At 37.8% G+C, this 24,791-nt stretch overlaps 2 protein-coding genes across 2 annotated transcripts in view; one reads left to right on the forward strand and one right to left on the reverse strand.

Moving 5' to 3' along the window:
• Positions 1-201: 201 nt before the first annotated feature.
• On the forward strand, positions 202-14,301 carry SLC25A40 (solute carrier family 25 member 40). Its single transcript, XM_042816897.1, has 11 exons — positions 202-206; positions 1,294-1,412; positions 3,472-3,531; positions 4,723-4,829; positions 6,241-6,308; positions 6,743-6,867; positions 7,821-7,994; positions 10,785-10,894; positions 11,169-11,250; positions 13,458-13,538; positions 14,152-14,301. The coding sequence occupies exons 1-11, from the start codon at positions 202-204 to the stop codon at positions 14,265-14,267; spliced, it is 1,047 nt and encodes a 348-aa protein (XP_042672831.1). The 3' UTR covers positions 14,268-14,301.
• A 1,163-nt stretch (positions 14,302-15,464) lies between these two features.
• RUNDC3B (RUN domain containing 3B) overlaps positions 15,465-24,791 on the reverse strand; it is a 35,784-nt gene continuing 26,457 nt past the window's right edge. The window contains exons 8-10 of the mRNA XM_042817142.1: positions 20,540-20,686; positions 20,059-20,174; positions 15,465-18,040 (exon numbers count right to left, since the gene is read on the reverse strand). Of these exons, the coding sequence (XP_042673076.1) occupies positions 17,895-18,040; positions 20,059-20,174; positions 20,540-20,686 (409 nt within the window). The 3' untranslated portion in view covers positions 15,465-17,894. The remainder of the gene's footprint in view (positions 18,041-20,058; positions 20,175-20,539; positions 20,687-24,791) is intronic.

Genomic DNA, 24,791 nt, shown 5'->3' on the forward strand with positions numbered 1-24,791 from the left:
CTCCGTGCTGAACAGTCCCATGTCTCTCAGCGTTTCCTCATTAGGGAGATGCTCCCACTCATCTTTGCAGCCTGCTGCTCCAGAAGTTCCCTGGACTGAGCAGCTCAGAATGGGACACAGTACTCCTGGTGTGGCCTCACCAGAGCACAGAAGAAGGGGAGGATCACCCTGTTGGCTGCACTCTTTTTAATGCATTCTAGCATGCCGTTGGCATTGGCCACAAAAGCACACTGCTGGCTCATGGCCAACCTGTTGTCCACCAGGACACCCAGGTCTTTCTCTGCGAGCTCCTCTCCAGGAGGTCAGCCCCTAACTTGTACAGAAGGATAAGGTTATTCCTCCCAGCTGTAGGACTCTGCACATACCAGCATTGAACCTCATTGGGTTCCTCTTCATCCAACTTTCCAGCCTGTCCTATGGATCAAATACAAAGCTTAGATCAATACAAACTAATAAAGTCACAACTGCACTTACTAAATCTGTGTGCATTTTCAAAGGTATGGCCCTCAAGCCATCGGATTTGTTTTTCAGGTGGTCCTGTGTGGAGCCAGAAGCTGGGCTCAGTGATCCTTGTGAATCCTCTTCAACGCAGGATGTCATTTGGGGATTTTGTGTCCTGAAAATGGGCTCGTTTGGCTTTTTGTTTGGTTTTCTTTTTGTTTTCTTTTTCTGCCTAGATTTATATTAGCTCCTTATTTCTAGAGTCTGTGCTTACATTTCTAAGGTATTGAGTCCTTGCCTGTGAAACTGCACTGCAGGATTTGTTAAAGGAATTAATATTTACTGGCAGCATTAGTGCCGGTCAGTCACTGCTTGTTGTTTAAGGAGATTGCTCAGGAAGCCATTACCAACAGGCTGTGATTTGGATTCACCAGGAGACCTCTCTGGATTTTCTCATAGGAACGACAGAAGCAAGAGGGGGGTCTGGACGAAGTGCTCTGCTCTGCTGCAGTGTGTGGGCTGCAGGCAGGGCATTTACCTTTGTACAGACCATTGACATGCTCCTAAGGCCTTTATTGCCACAAAAATGTAAGGTATGTTACATATTTAATGTGGTTTGTAAAGTATCAGGTACCTTATGTTAAAAAGTTTAGAAAGTTCTCCTGTTATTTAGAAAACTTAATTTCAAACAAAACCCCACAAAACCAAAAACCTGAGTTCCCTATATTACATTTTCTTACATTACTGCTGCTTATATGTAATGCATTAGTAAAAATTAAAAATATTTTTTACTTGATTTTTCTGCAAGTTGTAAGCCCAGTCTTGCAATATACTTCTTCTGTTCCTCAATAGATTTTTCTTCTCCGAGGATAAAGCGATGGCTGAGATGAGTAATAGTAATTTCAGCAAAACAACCACTATTCAGCAGGCAGTGTCCTCTTGCTGCGGAGCTATAATTACATCATTGTTTGGTAAGGCAAACTATTAAGCTTGCTACAGAGAAAATCTTTGCAAAGTGATTGCTCTTTGGTTTAATGGAGCGTGCTGACTGCATATATGTGGTTTGTAAACTTCTGCTAATATGTTCTTTAAGTATGTGTTTTGTTTTTTTTTTTTAATTATATCAAATATGGTGGTTAATTGAAATCTTTACCCTCCCTGATAACCTTTAACTATTTTTGAAAATAAGAGTAATTTTAATTTTTTTTCCTTTGTCTGTTTTCACTGCTTGCTTTCTGGAAAAACGAACAAACTACAAATAAATAAATAAATAAATAAACAAATAAATAAAAATTAAAAAGAAACAATAAAAATGACTTTTCATCCTTTCTGCCACTTAAAAATAAATTTTAAATGAAAGTCTGCAGTTCAAGATACAAACCCTGCAAGGCTGTACGCTGTGAGATGTCCTCTTCATGTTACCACTGCAGTAGTAACATCGTTTTAATTGTTATGCTGTTGTACTCTGTCAGAGCATTTTACCGTTTCCTTAAGCAATTTTAAGGATAGTTTTTTTTGTAAGGTCTTTCAAACTTGCAGATAATCTGTGAAATTGAGCTTTTACTTTTATTCAGTACTCTAGCTCATGAACTCCTTTCCCATGTGCACCTAAGGAGGCACTGGTTGGTTGGATTCAGTACTTCATATCTCTTGGAGCTCATCAAGCTTATTCGTATTTCTGTTACTTTTTGCCTTAAGCTAGCCTTTGGTTCTGACTTTTAACACTGACTAAGCTGTAGAGAAACTTACAATTTTCTAAGCATGACTCCTTCCCCCAAAACCTTCCAGACTTTTATGAATTAGGTTCTTACCAAATTCAGTCTATTCATTCTGTCATTACACAATGTGTCCTGTGATATTAGATAAAGTAGTAGGCAAAGCTAGATCGGACCTCTAGAATTCCCAAGATGTATTTCGAATTTTGTGCATAAGGTTCTAGTTTAAGGTATTCAAGGTCTTAGGAGTATAGGTATAAGGAGACCTTTTCCATTCTGAAGTGGTACCTGGGAGACTAGGAAGAGTTATGTGCAATTGGCTAAATGATAATAAAAGCCAAATTTTATATAACTGAAATGAGCTGCAGTCCCATCGAGATCCCTGCATTTAGATACAGAAAGGTGAGCAGAGTGTACTGGTCAGCAGACGGACATCAGCAGAGAGCTAAGGAGTAAATATTTGCCTGGGCACAAGCATGTCATGTGCACATTCTGGGTGATTTGACCTAGTCACCAGCTGCTGCTTAATGAAATTGTAGGTTCTGTGTCATATCTGTCCACTGTGCAGATATTTTGGATACCTTGGAGTCTCGCATGGCACTAGCTGCTGTGTGTCGGTAAGTGATTGAAGCCCTGAGTCAGTGCCATCAGCAGAGGTTGGAGAGTGGTCCAGCTGACAAACAACTGCAGTGTTCAGCATGTCTAGGACTGTTGTGCTCAAGTGCTGGATGGAAGCAAAAAAATGTTCCCTAACCCTACATTTACTTCTCAACAACTCTGAAGTTTTAAATCTGCTCTACACAGAGGAAAGAAGGAAAGTACATCATAAATTTAAAGTTTGTTTGTTTGTTTTGTTTTGAACATCACTATGTAGATTCGTTTAATGAAAAAGAATAAATGCATAGAAAATGCTGTGGTTTTTTACATGCTTGAGGACAAAATCTGAAGTTCTCTGGTTTGCCATTTATAAAAAGTTAGCAGCCAGAGTGGAGTAGCACAGCTTTTAACAATTTCATACAAGTTGGCACAATGTGGTTTTTTGTGAGCTTTGTTTATCCCAAGCAGTTCTTTGTTCAACTGTTGGTAAGTTAGAAATGACATATAGGGGATGCATAGGTTGGGCTGGTTTGGGTGGTGGTGATTGTTTGCTTGCTTTCCCCCTCTGGCTGATTACATTGTAAAATAGTTCTCATTCTTCTTCCCTATCCCCCATCCCCGATAAACAAGTTGTAAAAGTTCCTGATGAATTTATGTGCACACTTCTACATTTTCAGGTTATGATGTGTTTCTAAATGACTACTTTGCTTCATTTTAGTAACTCCTCTTGATGTTGTCAAAACTCGACTGCAAGCCCAAAGCAATCCGTTCCCCAAAGGTAAGCAATGTTCTGCAGTTGAGGGCGCACTTTGCTCTTTGCTGTCACACTTAGCAGGTAATTGTCACAGCGCTGAGCAGCGCAATGGCTTTCTTTGTTTCTCAGTAGCTAAGTTTGTTTCCTCAGTCAGTGAGCTGGGAAAAAAAAAAATATATATATATAAAAAAAAAAAATATATATATATATATATATGTACACATACTAAAATTGCTACAGAAAAGATGTGCTACTGAATAGATACAATGGAAAAAAAATCTTGTGAATCAATTTAATGTAAAGTAGGCTGTATGATCTCTTTCTCAGTATGGAAGAATGTACAAATATTACTCAATTGAGTAAAAAAAAAAAAAAGCTATTAATACATTACTAAATATTTTGATAAGGGGCTTATGTGATCACTGTGTTATATCAAAGTCCCTCTCCTCCAGAATCCAAAAACTTTCGAAAATGAGTAGTAAAAGTTTTATCTAAGTCTTGTCAGCTGGGTTCTAAATAGATTAATACATTCTGTGCTCAAAGACTTGACTATTTGGTTGTCATTAATAGAGGAGATTTAAAAGAAAAAGAGATGGCTGCTGTAGAAGTTTCTTGTATGTGGAGATAAGTATTTGCAGTAACAGTTGCCATAAATTAAAAAAAGGAAAATGCTTGTGGTTGGTACTTCAGTAAATTGTAAACTCTTCAAAAGTGTGAAAATGTAATGTGGGACTCAGTATGTTTTTGTACTGGCAGCAGAATTTTATCTAGCAGATTCAAAGTACATGATGTAGAAGAAATAAAAATTAGATGATCAAGTGCGAATATAGATTTGCCTAAGATGTAGTAGCTCCATCCATAACACGGATGCAGGGAAAGCTCAGCAAGAGATTTGAAAGTCAGAAGGATGTTCAGAAAGCACAAAGGTGACACTCAGGACTTGTGTCGTTGTCTTTTATTCTTCAGCAGGTGGCACTGCTACACAGTTTGTCTCCCTGAGCCCGTGAGGGCAATTTCCTTTCCTCTGGCACTGCGAGGGACAGCTTTGTTTTCTTTTTCCTTCCACCTGCTCTGTTGATATTGACTTTGCAAAGCTACTTTGTCTCTATTTTTCTAACCAGAGATAAATCTGTCTCACCACTATATCCAATTGCTGCAGAGTAAAAACAATCATTTCAAAACACATTAATTATACTTCTATACACTGTTTATTAGGAAAATGCTTTGTATACTCCAATGGCCAGATGGATCATACGTGTGCTTGTGAGAATGGAGATGGCAAGGCATGCTATAAGAGAAAAGGGCATTTCAAAGGGACTTTGGTAAGGACATTTCATATTTACATGAAAGTGTACATTTTAAACATTTTTAAATGGCATACTGCACATTTTAAAGATTTATCTATTTATTTAAGTTTTTGCTGTTGTTTGAGAGGGTATTCATGTGGTTACACAGTGTAGTTTAGGTAGTGGTTAATGATGCCTTCTTTCTAGCTGAAAATGCAAATTCCTGTGGTAAAATGAGTAAGAGGGCAGCTGCACAGCTACTTGTTGGACTGCTATTATATTACACATGTGATCAAGGATTTTTCAGAATTCATTATTTGAGAAGAATGAAGTGTTCATGAAGTAGCTCCTTTTACCATGACCAAATTTTATTGAAATTAATAACTTGTCTGAATATTTCAATTAACTTTACCATATAATTTTTAGGAAATCTCTTAGTTTTCTAACTGACATCGTGCCGTGCCCATTTCTGCAATAACAAGATAATTCATGAAGAAGAATAACTATCATGTCATCAGATTGCCTTTCATAAAACAGTGCAGTAGAGAAAAATGTAGTAGACGAGGTAGTTTGCCCATGCTAGAACCATTCAAATGTTCTGATATGTTTGCCCAGACCATTAGTAAAATACATGCATTTGCTGCTCAGACACTGGATTTTGTTGCATCCTTTCTCCTGTCATTGATTTGTACCTTCCTGGACTGTAGATTTCTTGATTCAGCGTTATGAACACATCCAGAACTAACAAATACAAAAGAAGCTTGAAGAAAACAAAATGTTAGTGCCAGCCCTTTTTGTAACCTGTCGGGTTCAGTATCTTCTGAGGCCCTGTAGTAAAGCCTGATCTTGTCCTTATTCTAATCTGTCAAATTTCAGCCTCTTCCTCCCAAAAGATTAAGAAAAATAAGTTCCCTAATATTAGGGAATTTATCTCTTGAAGATGTTTTCAATTCAATGGCCACCAAGGCTCAGTGTTCCTCTGCTGTCAGTGGCCTGGGAAATGTATGGACAGCTGTGATAAGTTGTGAGCTTCCAAATATATCATATATGATATACAATTTGCTAATATCTTGTCAGGAAAAGAATGTATCAAAGAACCAAGAGTGAACTGCTATTTCATGCCTAGAAACTTTGTTCTTTACTAAACAAATATTTTAGTCATTAGTTTTGGGGAAGATTGGCTGCTGTGGCCGCTGTATTTGTTCTGAAGATAACTTATTCACAGGGCTGTCAGTTACCAAGAAAAACTTACTAATGGAAGAAAATAGTTAATTTCAAGCACAAATATTCCTGCTCATCTCAGATGAACTACTTGTATCATTGAATTTGATGGCTATCATAAGCAGTTACAAAATTGCAATCTTAGAATCATAAGCTGTTTTAGAAACACACTCCTAAAGAAAAGCTTTGCAGCTAATTATTGCTCTTTGCCTGGTTATATTTTTAGGATGCTTTTGTGAAAATTATTCAAATAGAGGGAATTAAATCCCTTTGGAGTGGACTTTCCCCAACACTGTAAGTAATTTCATTTTTAAACAAATAAGTGATTTTAAAAAATTTGCTACATCTGAAGTTACAGATAATGGTGTCATCAGCTTGATCAGAAACATTTTGGAGGTGGTATCTTTCCCACCAGAACTTGCTATTTCTCATTGCAACCTTTTTGGTATATTCTCACTATATAAGCAGGGACATCTAACTTTTCATTTTGCCTTTAGAAGACGTATCCTGTGTACTGTAACTTCCCCATTGGTAGCATCAGCAAATCACAGGATCTGTGTTAATTGTTTGAGAATGTTAGTCTGTGATATTTGCTGGTCTAGATTGTTACTAGTAACCTGCAAGATCCAACACAGTTTCCTTACTTAAGCAAAATGTCCATACAAGATGGCTGACTTCATTCTCCTGCTTTCCTTGCACTAATTCAGATTCCCTCTTTTATATTTTAGAATAATGGCCCTTCCTACCACAATAATCTATTTTACCTGCTATGAAAAACTGAGTGAAGCTCTGAGGTCTAGACTAGGAGAGGACAATGACCACATTCCACTTGTTGCAGGTTCCTTAAGCAGATGTAAGTTGTCTCATGTTTAGAGAAAAAAATGAAATGCAACATCTGTATTCTGTTTTCATTTCTTCTGCTTTTCCTCTCCTCTCTCTCCCCCCTCATTCTTCTCTTTTTTCAGCAAATTTGTTGTGGCTTTAAAAATGGGTAATGTTATGTGGAGCTGGGCATTGGAAGGAATCCTACATTTTCCCACCATTTCTTCAGTAATATAACTCTCTTACTTGGACTGATGTGATTTATTTTGGCTGTCACATTATCCTGGGCTGCATCAAAAGATGCAATCACTGTGGCCAGTGATTGAAGGAGGTGATTCACCACCTCTGGTCTGCCCTTGTGGAGTCCCACCCAGAGTACTGTGTCCAGGCCTGAGATCCCAGCACAAGAAAGATGTTGAGCTGTTGACTGTGTCCAGAGGAGGCCATGGAGCTGATGAGAAGGTTGGAGCACCTCTCTTGTGAAGAAAAGCTGGGGGAGCTGAGCTTGTTCAATCTGAAAAAGAAGAGGGTCTGCGGAGACTTCATTGTGGCATTTCAGGACTTAAAAGGGGGCAGCAAGAAACCTGGTGGGGGACTCTTATCAGGGAGTGTAGTCGTAGGACAGGGAGGAGTAATGGCTTTAAACTAAAAGAAGGTAGATTTAGGTTAGATATTAGGAAGAAAATCTTCACCATGAGAATGGGGAAGCACTGGAACAAGTTGTCTAGAGAGGCTGTGGATGCCCCATCCCGGGAAGCATTCAAGGCCAGGTTGGATGGGATCCTGGGCAGCCTGATGTAGGAAAGGTGTCCATGGTCATGGCTTGGGAAGTGGAACTACATGTCCTTAAGGTCCCTTCCAACCCAAGACATTCTTTCTTTCCATTAAATATATAAGGCAACGTGAGACTTAACTTCTAATGTTCAGGAAATGTTACTTGTAAATCTTGATTTTTTAAAAACCCCACATTTTTCTCATTTTCAGTTGGTTCAGTTACTGTAGTGAGTCCATTGGAGCTGATCAGAACTAGAATGCAGTATCACACCTTGTCCTACAAGCAACTGCACTTGAGCATCAGGAGTAAAGTGGCCAGAGAAGGGTGGCTTTCCCTGTGGAGAGGCTGGAGCTCTAGTGTTCTGAGAGATGTGCCTTTCTCAGGTGGGGTTTATTTCAGATAAAAGTCTGCATCGTGTAAGATAGGTTTTTTTCATGATTCTTTTGCACAGTTTTTTGTATTTTTATGTTATTTTACAAAAATGATTAGCTTTAAGAATAGATTTACTTTTTCTCTTTTGAGTGTTTGTCTGTAATTTTGTTTATGGATGCCAGATTGTGTTCAGTGTTACTTTTCCCTTTCCCTGTGTTCAGACTGTTTCATCTTACATAATGTGTGTTTTTAAGGCTTTTGTAGGAAATGTTCTCTACGATAGGTATGCTGGCTATTTCCTTATAGAGGGACATTCTGTATTTGTGTTCTGATGCTTGATCTTGAAAAAATGTACAAAGACAGGGCAACACAGTAGGGAGTGTCTTCAGGCATTTTTGCTAGCAAGATGAATGAGTTTGTGTAACTGTTCAGAAAAGATGAAACTAGAGCACCACTTGGCAGTGCAGCTTCAAAGCTGAAAGTCTACAGGAAAAGTCTGACCCAGTGCTATACTGCAAGATAACTGGGACAAAGGAGATCACGTGTTCTCCCATTTTGTTAAAGCTCTGCTGTCTCTGCATTTGGAAATAATTGGACAAGAGCGCTGAAGGACAGCTTTCCAACTTAGTAATGCCAGTGGTTAAAACCCATGTCTCTTTGAGGCCCTTCATTGTCAGGGCACTTGGGAATAACTGGGCAGTAGTTGTTCTCAAAGCTGTCTCTGTCCTTTGGATGGAATCAGGAATCACACCTTTAAACACCTTGTGTTGGTCCAGAGAAATGCTTCAAACCCATTTTCAGATATTTAGCTTAGAGCTGCACTTAGTTCTGCTAACTTACATAACTACTATTTCAGGTGTTTTGTTTTCAGTATGAATAATACTCTTTTTCTTTTGCTTTGCTACTGGCAGATATTTAAACAAAGTACTTATGCTGCATTTCCTTCTTAAGGATATGCTGTTCCTTGATGAGACTTAATTTCACATTACATGATAAGGAAGGCTTCTGAACGTGTGAACAAACACTTTAAGAGAACAGTATTCAAAATCCATCCTTTGCTTGAAGGGCTTCCTGTCCAATATTTATTTGCAATTCACTCATTTTCTCTGTCTGCCAAATGCATTTTTCTCTTAGAGCTTCAAAAAGGATTCTAAAATTCTTCTTCTCATTCTTATTATCTGATTACAAGTAGAAACTCTTGCTCTGCTACTGATGTTTGTAGAGACATGGCAGGAGCCAGTTGTCTTTCCCTCTGATGCTTTCAACAGAGTGGAATGATCAGTTTGGCATGAGAGTGCACAAAGGGGAGGGAACCAAGGTGATGCATGTGCTCTTTTCACATTCTTGTATCCAAGCCTCGAAGCTGATGATATAAATGATGAATATTTAATCTTGATTAATGTTTCACAATGTGTTTTCTGAATATTTTTCCTTATAAATACTCTCTCTGCAGTTAAGATGTGCTCCTTTATTACCTTCTCTTTGAATGATACACCAACAGCATCGTGGGTTCTGGTATTTTTACAGCAGTCCTCACCTTCGCTGCAGTTAGCTTTCTCTAGAGGAATTAAAGTCAGTGCAACAGTTTGTATTAAGAAAGCAGCTGCTCCGTGAGAGCTCTCAAGTAGCACAGAATGACAGTGTTAGCAGCACAGCATAGAGTCCCACTGTGTTAACCCAAGTGTGAATGATAGCTTCCACAGTGTTCCTTGGACAGCAAGCTGACTTGCACAAAACTCAAGGTGTGAGTGTCTGATAGAAGCACAAGAGCTGGATTAACAGTAGCGGTTGAGTTATCAAGCAGTGTTGCAGAGAACATACATGTGAAATGTACGGAGGGAACAGAGTCTTGCACATGCTCTAAGTTTGGATTTAGATAATCTATACTAAATTAGGGTTACATGTATTTCAATAGTAAGTTTTCCCAATCTCTGAGATACAGCCTAATTTACTTTTGCAAACTACTGGAAGCTTGGTTTCCACAGCAAGAAAATACTTTGATATTTCTCCACCGCCACACGATGCAGAACTCAGTGCTGAATGAGTCACAGCTATCTTTTAGGGTGCACACCTCTCATTTGCAGTATGTATTCCACCAACTGCACAAGGAAGCACTCCGTAACTCAGCTCAGTAACTTCTGCATTCTAACTAAAATTTATTAAAGTAGAAAGAGTGCAGCTTATTGCAGCAGAAGAGAACAAAAATAGATGTTACTTCTGAAAGTTTTTCCTCAGAAAGCCTCTGCGAGGACTGTGGAAGGCAAGTCTTTCCTCAGTAATTCCAGAGAGCAAAGCCATACTTCTTGGTTGTGTCAGAATTAAATGTTATATAGTATGGTCCAAAAGAATATGTGACAGGCTTGAGGAACCTTTCATCTTCTATGAAGCGCATTTTTGTTTTTACCAAGGTTTATGAAATATATGAAATATCCCTGAAAACATGGAAAATAATTAGAAACTTCAATTTTGATTTATAGAATATCACATTAAAATACTCTGTTCTATGAGTTTTGTAATGTTTATGTTAGATTGTCTTAAGATAGGAGATATTTTATGGGGATGACAAAATGATTTGGCTAATTTGTATCGTATGAAATTTGGAATATGTGTATGGAGATAAGGTGAACTGGATAGACTGTCAAAGAGAACAATTCTGGTTTCCTTTCAAATTTGGTTTGTCTGTGATTCTATTACTGCTGTAGAGTTCTTAACATCTGTCACTGATAAAAAAGTTGAACCGAAATACAAATGTGTTGTAGTACAAGGTTTGTTTCTTTTGGATTTGCTTTTTATGACCACAGCAGTGTACTGGTATAATTATGAACGTTTCAAGAAGATGATGTGCAAGAGTGCAGGTGCACATGAACCAACCTTTTTGATTGCTTTTACTGCAGGAGCAGCATCGGGCTGTGTAAGTACACATTTTTGTTTCTACTGCTACTCTTATTATCGTCACTAACCAACTATTTATCTACTTACAAGTGAAGTGGCTTTACATGATTCTCTCAGAAATGATCATAGAATGATAGAACCATAGCATCTCAGGGTTGGAAAGGACCTACAAGATGATCACGTGCTTGGAATAACTAAACTAATTTTAAGTTGTGTGCAGCTTAATGTAAAAAAATGACTTTTTACTTGTTGGTAATCTAACAGTAGAACTGTGGCTTGATTTTTCCTAATAGATTGCAGCTGTCGTGACTCTGCCATTTGACGTAGTGAAAACACAGATGCAGACTGAAATGTGGGAGAGTGAGACTTTACAAAGTAAGTTGCAGGTCACGACATTGTTAAACAGCTGTTTTTAGCCTGTCTGCTAACCACGTCCGCTGTTGAACACTCAGAATTCCCTTAAGATTGGTTTGCTCAGCAATTCCTGCAGAACTGTTTAATAATAATCCACATGTTTAATAAATGCAGTGAAGCTGATTCTTCTAGCCGCAATTTAAAAAACAGAACCCAAAAGACATAATGCTTAGGTACATGGATTTTTGATAGGCACTTCAAATATTCATCTCTTCAGTTTCTCTATGATATCACTAAGCATTTTTGTCTTTTCCACATTGAAACACTTTGTACAATAATACTTATCTCCTAGGATAAAGCAGTATCTCATAAATGACACAGAGGGAAAAGGTGTGAGGAAAGTACAACTCATAGTAATATGTGATGTAAATTACCAACAGAAAATCCAGAACTATTACAGTAAGGCAGACTGACTGCCAACTTACAGACGTTCCTATGTGAATGGGGAAATATTTCAGCTCTTTTAAAACATGCATGTGAACTGGGTTCTATTGAAAAAGTCTTTTCAGTTGATGAAAATCACGTGAAAAAATGTTTGCACATTCACTAGCAGTTGATACTAGAAAATAAAAACAGCCATGTAACTCTTAACACATTTTATTTAATAACAATATTGGTTTTTTGCTAGAGTTTAAGCTACAGAAAAAGTGCTTTCTTTGCTCAGATTATGTATTTTTAACCATTTTTTTTGGTGTGTGATTTCAAAGAAATGATTTTTGAGGGCATGTCCGTAATTACCCCATCAATTTTAAAGGACAAAGGGATTTCTTCTTTTTGTTTTCTGTTCAGTAGAGCGCCACTACGTTTTTAGAGCAATTCAAGTTGTATGTGAAAATGTAGCTTTCCATTACCTGGGAATCAGTGAGGGACTTCTATTAACCTGAACACAAGTTAGATCATGGCTTTAAGATGAAATAAGAGTAGAAAGATGGAGTAACCAGAAATGAGGTTCTGTTTAGAAGCTCATTTAAAGGCACTTGTCCAGAAAGATATCATGAAAACACACTGATTGCATTTTGGCATAAGGTTTCATTCTCTTAGGTAAAATATCTTTTTTCTGGTGTAATTCTTAAAAGACATTTATGTTTCTTCTGCGGAACTGCTTGAGATTTATAAAGTCAAATACAAATTGTTACTGTGTTTCGATTCTTCCCTTGCACTGATGAATGTAGGAATTCGTTGCTCTTTGAACACCTCTTTGAATCACAGCTAGCTGCCTAATATTTATTTGGCTGATACGAATTAGATACATGTTTTAAATTTCAGTATGCTAATCTCTAACTGGTATTGGTTGCATTCTTTCCAAATGCAGCTGTTGTCAGAGCTGGATCCTGACAACGCATCTACAGTTTCTCTACTATTGCCAAAATACTTCACAGCTTCCAGATGCTGTAGGATGTTCCTCATAAATGCATGTTATGAAATTTTATCTAAAAAATAAGATCTTGGCTTCTTCCATATTACAGATCAAGGAAAACAGCACGTGCAGAGTGAAGTACCACAAAAAACTCCTGTTTGAAGCAGTTGCACATGTCTGCAATGCAGATGGCTTCTTGGTGCAGTTGCTCGCGGTATCTGAATCATCTCTACCAGGGCCTGCAGCCTACATCTCATAGATCCACCATTTCTCAAACATATATGGTTTGGGGGTGTGAGATGGTTTTCATCAACTTAGACTTTTCAAGCTTTTGTAACATCTGCAAAGTGTCCTACCTTAATTATTACACTCATTCTTATGACTCATTATATCAGTTCTCAAAACTTACCTTTAGATCCACCTTACCATAAAACACAAGTTCACTTTTGAAAACGATCTTTTAGCTGCATGTATAAAGTGACCTGCAGTGAGATAAGCTCATGTGAAAGCTATGCAATATTTTCAGTTATGTCAGTTACTCCAGTAGCAAATATTGTCTCTGTAGAATTTACTCCAGGCATTACTGTGATCTTTTTCTATGTCATGCTATTTTAATTTCAATATTAATTTACATACTGCATGAATTTAACATTCTATATAAATAACTTCATATATACATACCTAAATTATAAGTTAAGATAAATTGAAGCTTATCATTGCATCCAAAGCAACATTTGATCTTTAATATTTTTTTTTTTCCTGTGGCATTGTCTGTACTGTTTAATTCACTGTTCTGTTGTACTGTGTTGAGATCCACAGAGGGACTGTGCGTCTACCTGGGCAGTTATGAGGAAAATTGTTGCTCAAAAAGGGATTGCTGGATTATTTGCTGGTAAATCTTTTGACATCTTTCTAAAAAATCACACTAAAGTTTTTGATTATTAACAAGCCATTGTTAGATATTAGCATGCACAAATTATGTATTTCCATCTTTGTGAACACACACAGTCACTGTCACAGAACAGATTGTAAAGAAACAGACAAAGTAACAGACGTGCACACATGCAGAGGGAATCGTGTCCCTGTCTTCTTGAATGTCTCATCCCAGCTGAGAGGCCACTAGTCTCTGCTCCTCCTATGCCAGCAGCTCTGCACTGATGCTGCAGGGAGGGCCCAGCCTGCCCCCATAGCCACCTCTGCTGGCCTGGAGCACAGCAGCCTGCAGGTCGGGCTGCTCCACCTCTGTGGGAAGACAAGCAGGCAGAAACAGGAGGTGCTTCAGTCAGGCAGCCTGCACAGATGACAGATGTGAGGGCATAATGTCCTTACAGTGGTAACGTCTCTCATCAGTAACACTGCTATTTTTGAGAAACGTGGACACAAAGAACATCCCAATGCTACAGTGTTATAGTCTGGAATCAATATAATATGACCATTTAATGGCTCTAGAGTGATTCAATGTGAAAACAGATGAGAATGAATGCTTTCCTTTCTTTTCTGGGCAGGTATTACTCCACGGCTGTTTAAAGTTGCTCCTTCTTGTGCCATAATGATCAGCACATATGAATATGGGAAGGCTTTCTTCAGACATTTAAATGAAAAGACAAACCAGCATCCTTAAGACTCCTTCATCCAATTGCATGAAGTCGAAACACATGGAGAAACTTCATTTTTTCACTATTTCACAAAGGAGAAATTGGCTATTTTTTCCCCCTTAAGAAAAATACACGGCCTTGAAATGGTTACTGAAAATTTTGAGAGTTCTCTCTTGCTGCTACAAAGGGGAAAAAAAAAAAAAGGCACTTAGACTGTTCCTCAGTGATGATTAAAAAGGAAAAAAATAAGCCTGGCCAAAATGACAAAGAATAACCATTGCCACTCTTAATCTTCAGTCTGACTAAATATTTTGTTGGATGTTTAAAGTAATGTTTAGACAATACTGTAGGTAGCCCAAAGGAAGAGACATCTCCATAAGGAAGCTGACAGAGAGTAAATTCAATAAGGATTTGCTTAAGCTTGCTTAATACCTTTTCAATTGCATGAATGTTTATTTGCAGCTCCATAATTTGTGCAAATGGATACTTTTGATTTTCAGGTTTATTTATAACAAGAAGTGTTTCAGGTCAAGCTGGAAAAAACATAGCGGCTGTTAGAATCCCAGAGAACATCACGAATCCACTGCCAAGTGCTGCAGTGGCTTTTTAGTTCAAGATAGTATTTTTAGTGCATGCTCTTACTGGGAAGCACACCTAGGCACTGAAACCAGCTGTGCTAGTGTGCTGGAGGAACATTCCAGAGCATTCACACGTTTGTGACCCCCCCATAACACCTTGTAGATCCCAGAAAAGCTCCAAGACAGAGGCAGGCTCCCTTCCAGGGAGCATTTCCCATGCATAGTTTGCATAGACAGCAAAGTCTTATTCTACTCTGAAGGCGTCCCAGTGTGTGTTTCACCTTGGTAAAAACTCAGCACACACTCTGAAAACGCCTTAGTTGTGGGGAGAGACATTAGGCAAGAAGTTTACAGCGTATGGTGCAGGCAGAACCTCTTGCCATGGTAGACATTTGACACTGTTCCCCCTGTTGTGATTATAAAAGTAAGTTTACACCTTATTTTGAGCTTCTATAGTCAAAAGAGCCAAGAGAGCCAAAAGACAAAAAGCCGTAACAGCAGATTTTGTGCCGCACATGGGATACAGTAACAACATCTCTCTGTTGTCTGAGAAAGAATTTGCTGCAAATTCACTAATACTGTGATTTGCCAAATGCTGTTATTTTACCTTTTGTTCGATTAAAACAGAGACAAAAACTAGTGATGAACGATGATACAAAATGTTTAATTTACATGCAACATTCATGGAACGTCAAGGCAACAAAACATACAGTTTGGGCATTTTTTTCAGTGTGGTTTTTTTTTTTCTGAAAAATGATTAATGTTTAAAACTGAGAAAGACACACAGCGATTTCCCATGCACAAAATGACACCCAGAAACTCACAGCAGTGTCAGACTACATAAAAGACTTCAGTTAAATGACACGTGAATTTCACACCAGTAGCTCCAAGAAAAGAGCCATCAGCTAACATGACTGAAGATCATGATCATAGTCCCCTCCAAAACACTGATGAAGTGGGAGAAGCATTTAACAGCAAACAAGACTGATTAAATCACTACACCTCGATGGAGGATGTTAACTTTGGAATCTGGATTCCCTTGTATAGTATTCACAGCAGACATGCACTCTTTAACTTATAAATCAGTATTTAATGTTACTCAACTACCAGGAGAGAACAGGTACTTAAGTGTAACAACCAAAAACAGTTACAAGAAGGAATGGACATTCTGACAGTGTGTGAAAGGATGTGATATTCTGAGTTCGTTACAGAGAAATTAATTGAATGGTTTCATGAGGGATTAAAAAAAAATAAGGCCTGTAGGATTTTGCTAAGCCGCTGTAAAATTTCCTGTAGGAATGGCCTCCACCCTTGTTTTCTCCATGGACACAGTAACCTCCTGCACCATGGGCTAGAGCTCAGCAGATACATCTTGAACCACACGCAGCAAAATCCAGCAGTGCCTCAAGTTACAGAGACTTCAGCCTCTCTAAGAGTGAGGCTCATGCTGTCAGTGGTTTTAGTAAAGGTGAGAGTGAATTCTTTTTCTTTCAAGCCCACCCTACAACGAGAAGATTATTGTGGTAGTGCCAAGGTACCATTACAAGAGGCAAACCAACTAAAACCACACAGTGTAGTGACGTACTGTAAACATCTGAGAGTAAGCAATTGAAAATCCGTCTTGTATTGCAACTATCATGTAAACAATTTATGAAACTTCTTTGGCACAAAAAAAGCATTTTCCCTAGCACTTATAAATACAACATACTTACATGCACTTAAGATTTGTTTAAAAAGTTACTAATCATATTGAGAAGCATTACCTTGATTAGCAAAATTCTTAGATAAAGGATCCATTATATCTTACAAAGAATTAAGAATATAGTTTGCAATTCAAAAAATTAGTTTGCAAACTTTGAAACTGTAGACTAATCTGGAAAGTTAGTTTCATTTAAAAAAATGTTACAGGCTGTTTGTATCAGTAATTTAAATCAATGGCAAATAATTTGAGAAAACTGACCTAAGTAAGTTCTGCTGTATTACCTAATCAAGGAAAATACCTACTGCACTACTACAGAAATGAGAACAACCCTTAGCATGAGAATACTGTCATTACATTGCCTTTGTTTCCCCTTTTTCACTCTGCTTAGCTGAATGTTTTCAGTGATTTTTGTAAAGGTGAGAGTGAATGCTCTTTCTTTCCAGCCCACCTTACAATGACCAGACTGTTGTAGTAGTGCCAAGGTACCATTACAAGAGGCAAACCAACTGTAACTGTAATCTTGCCAATAAATACGAGCCAAACTTTGCAAGGAGCTAACCCCATCTTCCTCAGTCCCTCTTTTTCCAGTAAGACCAATAAGCCAAGAAATTTCTCATATAATATTAAATTATCTGTAAGCCAGGTCACTCAAAAGCTTGAAATTTGGCAAGCTTCCTCAATATTTACAATTTGCTAAGTATGCTTGACTTAGATGATCAACTTACATTTGTTACTGTCATGCAACTTCAAGAATTACTAAGAGTGCTTCAGTGTGGTTCTTCAGTGTGATTCAGCTGTCTCATTACTGCCATGATGCTAATAGGAATGCAAAATCTAACACTGAATCAACTTGAGAAGAGCTCTTGACAGGTTAAATACGCTATTTGAGGTCCTATGTAACACACACAGATGAAAATATGGATTTTTAAGTAAAATATTTATTTGCCTACAAAGACTGGCTTTAAGTTTTCCTGTCTCTTCTGCAAAAGTTGATATTTAGAGCACTGAAGAGAAGCACCAGGCTATAGTAGAGCCAGGCTGATAACCACTGCAAGGAGAAACAAAGGTTGTGGCAGTTAAGTAGGAGACTGATTTCCAAGTGCTTCATTTCAAAAATCAGTCAGAAGCGTCAGAATGCGTGTCCTGTACCTGACCAAGAGTTAAACAATTCAGGACTAAAGCAGGAAATTTGAAAAAGCCCTCGGGGGGAAGAAAAGCTGGAATGAAAACTTGGAGAATTAAACAGGTAACCACGAGAAGAAAAAATAAAGCAGCTTATTTTTGCCTTTGAACTAGCAGTCTTCATTGGAAGTCATATTGTGGAACATAAACCAAATGCATACAACATAAAGTCCTTCCTGCTTGCGTGCATCTCAAGATGGTGTTAAGCCTGGACTTGTCATCTCTGTTGTGGGACTTGCAAGATATTCACTTGATTTCAGACTTGTGAGAGATTTATAGCTTGCCACTGAAGTAAGAGAACCACAAAGACCAAGCAGTGACGGAGTGTCCTCCTTTCCTGTTAAAAAAAAACAAGAATTAAGCCAATCATCACAACTAAAGATGATCTGAACACGAAAAAATGAAGGAATAAAAAAAAAAAGTTTCGTTTAAGTTAGTATGAATTATATGTTACTGCTTCAGCACATACATACCTCACAAATGCACTCAGACATCATTAATTCCAACCTTCCCCACTGATGTGGAATAGAGATTCCTACCTCTGCATCACTGACTGGGCTGTAGTCAGCCTCCCACAAAGAGAGGCTCAGAAGACACTGATTCAAGCACTGCCTTTAGTTGAGTACACTAAATGGAAATGATTTCACTAATGCATCATCAATACCCAGTGCTAATTCTGAATAGAATTGAATAGGATTAGAACTAACTGGAATCAGAACGCATTGCTTTGAAAGTAAACGTTTGGTTTTATTTATTTATTTAAACTCTTGGTAACTTGAGGCATGTTATTTTGTGCCAATTCAGCTAATAAATAATGTTATAAAGAAACTGATTACCAATATATCTCCCTGTTTCATCTTTCTGGATCACCTGCAGAATAAAATAGATCACCCTAAACTAAGTTTAAAAGCAGCTTAAAAGGGTCAGAGGCATAAGACTTCACCTGACCAATTTTTCTAAATCACGTCTAAAAAGCAGCACTTATTAAAACTCTGCGACTTTTTCCTGACAGAAACACTTCATTTTTGTAAAGAAGGATGCAAGAAAAATAACAAAGGATACCTTGCCTCAAGCAATTTTGGAAAACAAACAAACAGACATGGTTCACTTGCATCGCATACAGCTCTCACTAGCAGTTTCCAACGGATTTTAGATCCCTCTTCTACTGAGCTTTTCTCAATTGACCAAAGAGCCTTCCTAAAGAATGAACCAGATAACTCCTTAGGAAGTCTTCATTTTTAGAAAAATCCTCATTAAAATTACATTTTAAGAATTCTAATTTATTTGAGGACATAAACCAAGAACAGCTTCACACTTTCTAGGTATGGTTCTTGAACTCTTCATGTGAAAATAAAACCTGACTACACAATTTGTTCAACAGTAACATGAAAGATTGCCACTCTGAGATGTACACAGGGGGCATGCAATCCTGCTGGTAAGATATCATGTCTTACAGAACCATATTAAAGCTTTGGTGCTGATGGACCTCACTCATTTAGAAGTAGGTCGTCATGCCTCCTTTGAAGACAGAGTCCTGCAATCAAAACTTAAGACAATACTTGTGTTGTCACTACATCTTAATTGATGGAAAAGAAAGTATAAACTTCAAAAGATTAACACTGAAAACAAAACAAAAACCCCACACTCAGCTGTTGGAAGTGAATCAGCAGAAGAACGCTCTTCATAACAGACATGCTGCTTCTATTTTTCTACACTACTTGGCACATTTAGACTTTAATTCTGCTCACTGTTTTTAAAAAGTTCTAAAGTTTGCATTCTTAGTATTTTTAAAGTCAAGAATTTTGAAGTTATGAACAAGTAAACGTCTGCATGAATTTGGTATCTTGTGAGATACAGGAAATTTCTTACATCAATTTCACTTCTGTGCCCGAAATACTGCTGTTCCACAACTTCTCCAAGCATTTCTCCGCTTTTCACAATTGCCCACTAGATGGAGCAGGTAAACTTTGTATACACACAGATTTTGAAGGGGACAGTGTATTGCATTTCTATATTAGCACTGCCCACAGCACGTTAAGTTTTCTCTTTCGAAAGAGGAGCAGAATGGGATCACCACTGGGATAATCCAGAAAAGGGAAAAAGTAACTTTAAATATTTCATTTAGCTATAGGAGGAAGACGCCTTTCTCAGGTTCTGTGATGGAGAAGAAACACATTTGAAGCTTGGCCTTCAATACAGCACAAAGTCCTATAATTATTGGGAGTCAAGGAACAGACTTGATAAATGCAAACTTATTTGGAAGTTAACAATGGCCCTTAGAGAAACTGAAAAAAATTGCATAATAATGGAGAAAATATGCAGTCCAATGTCCCAGACCGAAGATGCATCTCATACCTTCGTTTAACAAGTTTATTCCATCCTGCTTTCCGTCCTGTGAGTGACCTGGATCCAGAGAGGTTTGAGAAAGGCTGACGTCTGCTGAAAGTTGGTCCAAACTTTGAAAACTTTTCCTGTAAAATAAATAATAATTTTTAATATCAACACACCTAATGATCTCAACAGAAATATTTCTTTAGAAGTTTTTTAGTAAATAACAAAAAAAAAAATCATTCTTTTCTTAATAACTCTTCTGTGTTTTCTAAAACACTTTATTCTCTAAAGCAAGGGGTTTTTTCTTTGTGTTTTTTTTTTTTTTTTTTATAATTAATTCAAAGGAAGGAAATTTTTATTGTGAGAGAAACAATTTTTATGCTAGCTGATCCTTGTGCATCGTAACTTGCTATTCCTGTAGGATATGCTTAAAAGTATGCTAAGGGAAACGTATCATTTTCAGTTTCTCTGTTTCTTTGAAGGTAAGTCAAACCATTCAGCTTACTCATCCCATTGCTGACTGTGCTTCCTATAGAGTAGAGTGTCCAAGGCAACAGCATTGACATCCAGAGCTCCTGGGGAAGGCCACTGATTGGTGAGGTGAGTAGTCAATTCTTGTCTTGATCTCAAGTCATTATTCTTTAGCACAGTCCTGCAAACATAGAAAACAGTAAATCTCAGCATACCTACTAAATGCCCAAGTCAAGGTTCTACTTAAAAAATAAAAAATAAAATGACAGATTGCAGTTTTCAGAAGCAACTTAGTAACAGAAAAAGATTAAATAATATTAAAACAGTATTAAATAAAAGTATTAAATAGTGTTAAAAGAAAGCAGTAGCATTTTAAAAATGCTTTCTGCCGGGAAGATGATAATTAACAGACCAACTTTTTCCGCCCACGGCAGGATGACTGGAATAGATGATTTATAGGGTCCCTCCATTCCTTCCCGTTCTATGACTCTACTTTGCAGCCCAACGATCAGAACTTTGTGTTCTTTACTCCAATTTTTAGGGCATTTGAAATGCAACCTGCCTTCTCCCCACTCCCAAATAAATATTTCTGCAGAATGAAGAGAACACCAGACATACTGACTTTGTTACAAGCTTCCAGGTAAAATACAACATGTAATATTTCTGCTTTGTGCCACCTTACAGCTTTTAGTGAACTTTGTTTCTAAATTACTGAAAAGGCATTAACAGAAGTACCTTACAATTCAAATTAGTTTTGCCTCTTATTCAAATGAAGCAGATTAGTTTCCTGAAGTTTTGGAAATGAGGCAGCCAGTACACTAACATCAGAAATCACCCGCTAAAAATCATGCAGAAATAAGGAAAGTACACAGTTCTTCAGGCTTCAAGACAATGCCAGCCTTTTTCCAGTAGCATAAGGCAACCTCCAAGCTATGCTTGTGTAGTAGCATAACTTCAGAAACACAAGTAATATTGCTTATTTACCCACAAATCTCCAAACTGGGAAATTACCAGGCAACAGTACAAAGCTGCTTAACAACCTTTGAGTATCCGTGCCCTAAAGTACACAACCTGTGTAACAGTATCTCCATACTGAGTGCACTCAGTTGAAAGCCAAATATGATGTTGTATCTGAAATACCAAGCTGCACAGCAAGTTGAAGATCTGTTGATCATACGTGTACACTGAATGGATTCATGAGTATTACTATCAGTATATTTATTTTTACAATGGAGCTTTTACTCTTGTGGTATTTGAACTGTTTATAGACATGAACATCATTCGGTAAGGAGACATCATCCTACACAAAGAGCCAAAATACCCCTAAAAACAAGATTTGAGGAAAGCAAATCAAGTGATGACGAGGTTTGCTAGCTGGTCTGTCTATACGACCTCCTCACCCAGAAGCACTTGCTGACTTTTCAGTGGAAGACACCCTGTTTATATTAACAACTACACACACAGTAACTAACAGAACTCATACACATGCAACATGTACTTGTGAATTCCCATCCGGGCAACTCCTCTGTGTTATTACCACACAACTCAGCAGCAGCGTTAAGTTCTGAATAAATGAACATGCTGAGCAAGGAGAACAAAGCACACATGTGCAGGCAAGTTGGTAATAGCGGAGCTTCTGTATTTTACATGGGCTTCTATACTGGGGCTTGTCCCACAAACCTTCATGCTACAGTAATTTCACCCTTTCTGCATGGCAGGGAAATAGGCAGCGAGTTGGATACAGAACTCTCTCTTCTCTTGTTACATTATTTTACATGTAAAAATAATTTTGAATATACAAAATCAGCCTCACCACAGTATTTAGCTTTCACAAAAAAGCAATAAGGCAATAAGTAGTAAGAGAAATAATTCATAGCAGGTGCCAGTAGAGCCCATCCATTCTTTCAACCTTGTAAGTTATTTAGATGTCTGTCTTCTCACAGTCGTTTTTAAAGCACAGTAAGATTTAGCTGCAGCAAAGCCTTGTTAATAGCCTGCAAACAGTTGTTCTCCAAAGATAAAGAAAGGCACCTACAATTCACACATATTAACCAGACTTGTAAGAGTCAAAGCATTAAAATGCACAGCTTACATTATCTTAAAGCTTAGCCATCACGAGATATCACACAGGCTTTCAAAAAGGAGAAGAAATGGACACAAAAGTGTTTACCACACAAGTTAAAAAGGAAGGAAATCCGATCAAGTTTTAGTGGAAACAAGCATGCAAATGCCAAAATGCTCAAAGTGAAAAATGACACAACAGCACTGAGCACTGCCCTACCCTACGTATGGGTAAAATGAGCCATTCTGGAAAAGGCCTCAAAAGACAATTTATGCAATGCAGACTGAATGTCTACAGCAGCACTGTTTCTCCAAAAGCAAGCACTATAACTAGTGCTGATCAGCTCTGGGCTGCAATACTTCAGTGGCTGAAGTAGAGCTTTTCTTAATAATCACCATGACTGCAATGAAGACTGGGAGCTTTCCTCTGCGTGCTGACTGAACAGCTGGGCAGTAAAAAGGATATTGTTATTGAAACTTGTACATCTGACAGTATAGCAACATAAGTTTGGTGTATAAAAGCCTTCTGAGGAAAAATCAGAATAAACATTTCATAGGAATATCAGTGAAATTTATATATTTCACAAAACATTCAAGAATAAAGTGCAGACTTAGTATTTTCTGTTATTTGCACACACACACAAAGGAACTCCTTGGATCTTGACAGGGAAATACTTCAAATCTGTGGCAAACAGGCAACAAAAGTTCACAAACACAATGATGCTGATTGATATTCTATATAGAATGCTAGTGAAAGCAGGTAAATGCAGTAAAAGACACTGAACTGGGACTGTGTATGTACAGCAACTTTTACCCTGCCACCTCTGCTGCACAGAATGAGCCACTGGTAAGGAGCACCAGCTGTTGCTAACCTCCCACACCAGCTGAAAACCAGAGTGGCTTGAATGCCTGTAGACTAAGAAAGCAAGTTTCCAAGCAGAGGTTTTGTAAGAAATATTTTATCATAACTCATAAGCATCACTTACATGGAACAAAATCCATAAAATATTATAAGAATAATAGTGAAGATTGAATATACAGATCTGATTTTAAACAAAATTCAATCTTAAAATTCAATAAAATACTCTTCTATTGTTAGTGACTTTGTAGCTGTGATGACTTAAGATATGGTTTGGATAAGATATTTAAACAGAGAAGTACAAGTAGGTAAGTTCAAAAAAGGGAAGAGGAAAAGAACAAGGAAACAGAAGGGTTTTAAAGACATTAAAAGAGACGGAAATAGGACTAATTTTTAGAGTAAGCAAGCAAACAAGCAAACAAGCATCTATAACAAGCTGTTAAGCCCCTTTTCGTCAGACCGGAAATTGAAAAATTGAAAGTCAAAAAGAAGTGATGAACAATGGCTTCTAAATACAATCAGCTCAGCCACGAAGTTGTTCCAGTGCATATCAGTAACAGATCGCACGACTGTCTGAACGAATGAAAGGCAGCACGGGAGATATGGCTGAACAGAGGATGGACATGATGAGACCACGGAGTGCAGAAAGTTTGGTGTACAGTAGGGAGGGAATGCGTGAGAATTTATTAAGAGAGCAGAGGGCTTAAACTGATTTATGGTACATCAGCTAGTTTGGCCATGAAAAAATTATCGTCTGTGAATGCTTGTGAACTTATTTTCCTCCATCCACTGACTGGCATCTTCTCTACTTAGAGAAGCGAACACCCCTATGTGCTTTTGACTTTTTATTTGTTTAAGGAGTAGGGAAAAGGTATCAGTGAAATCTCCTGATGAACATCTCCTCCAACAGCATTCACACGTTGTGCCTTAGTAAGGTGCTCTCCAGAATATTTACTCACTGATTTACTCAACTTTGATTATCTTGAAATGTTTATTTCATAACTTACAGTTCTGAAATGATTTCCTAAGGATGTGCAGAATATCATTATCTGTGGTACGCATGCAATAATAAAATGCAGTCAACAAATTACAGTTCATCTACACCCATGCTCCACTGTATGCCACCTGTTCTGCTGTTCTGATAAAATCAGAACACGCAGGAGCTGAGAGAATGGATCACTCACTATGGTCAGGTTTGTTTCTGTTGGTAGAGCTTTTTGGGTTTCTTTTTGAAAGAAACATTTAAAATGCATTTAATTCATCAGCTAAAGCCACAAAGGTTCTGCCTGCACTAACATTGCTTTTGGCAGCTCCTCCAGAAGATACGAAATGACCCCCCTCACTTAACACATCTAACACCTCTGCA

The sequence above is a fragment of the Centrocercus urophasianus genome, unplaced genomic scaffold (assembly GCF_019232065.1).
Source record: "Centrocercus urophasianus isolate 14NV4802_14NV808 unplaced genomic scaffold, USGS_Curo_1.0 seq_16, whole genome shotgun sequence".
NCBI classification, from domain to species: domain Eukaryota; kingdom Metazoa; phylum Chordata; class Aves; order Galliformes; family Phasianidae; genus Centrocercus; species Centrocercus urophasianus.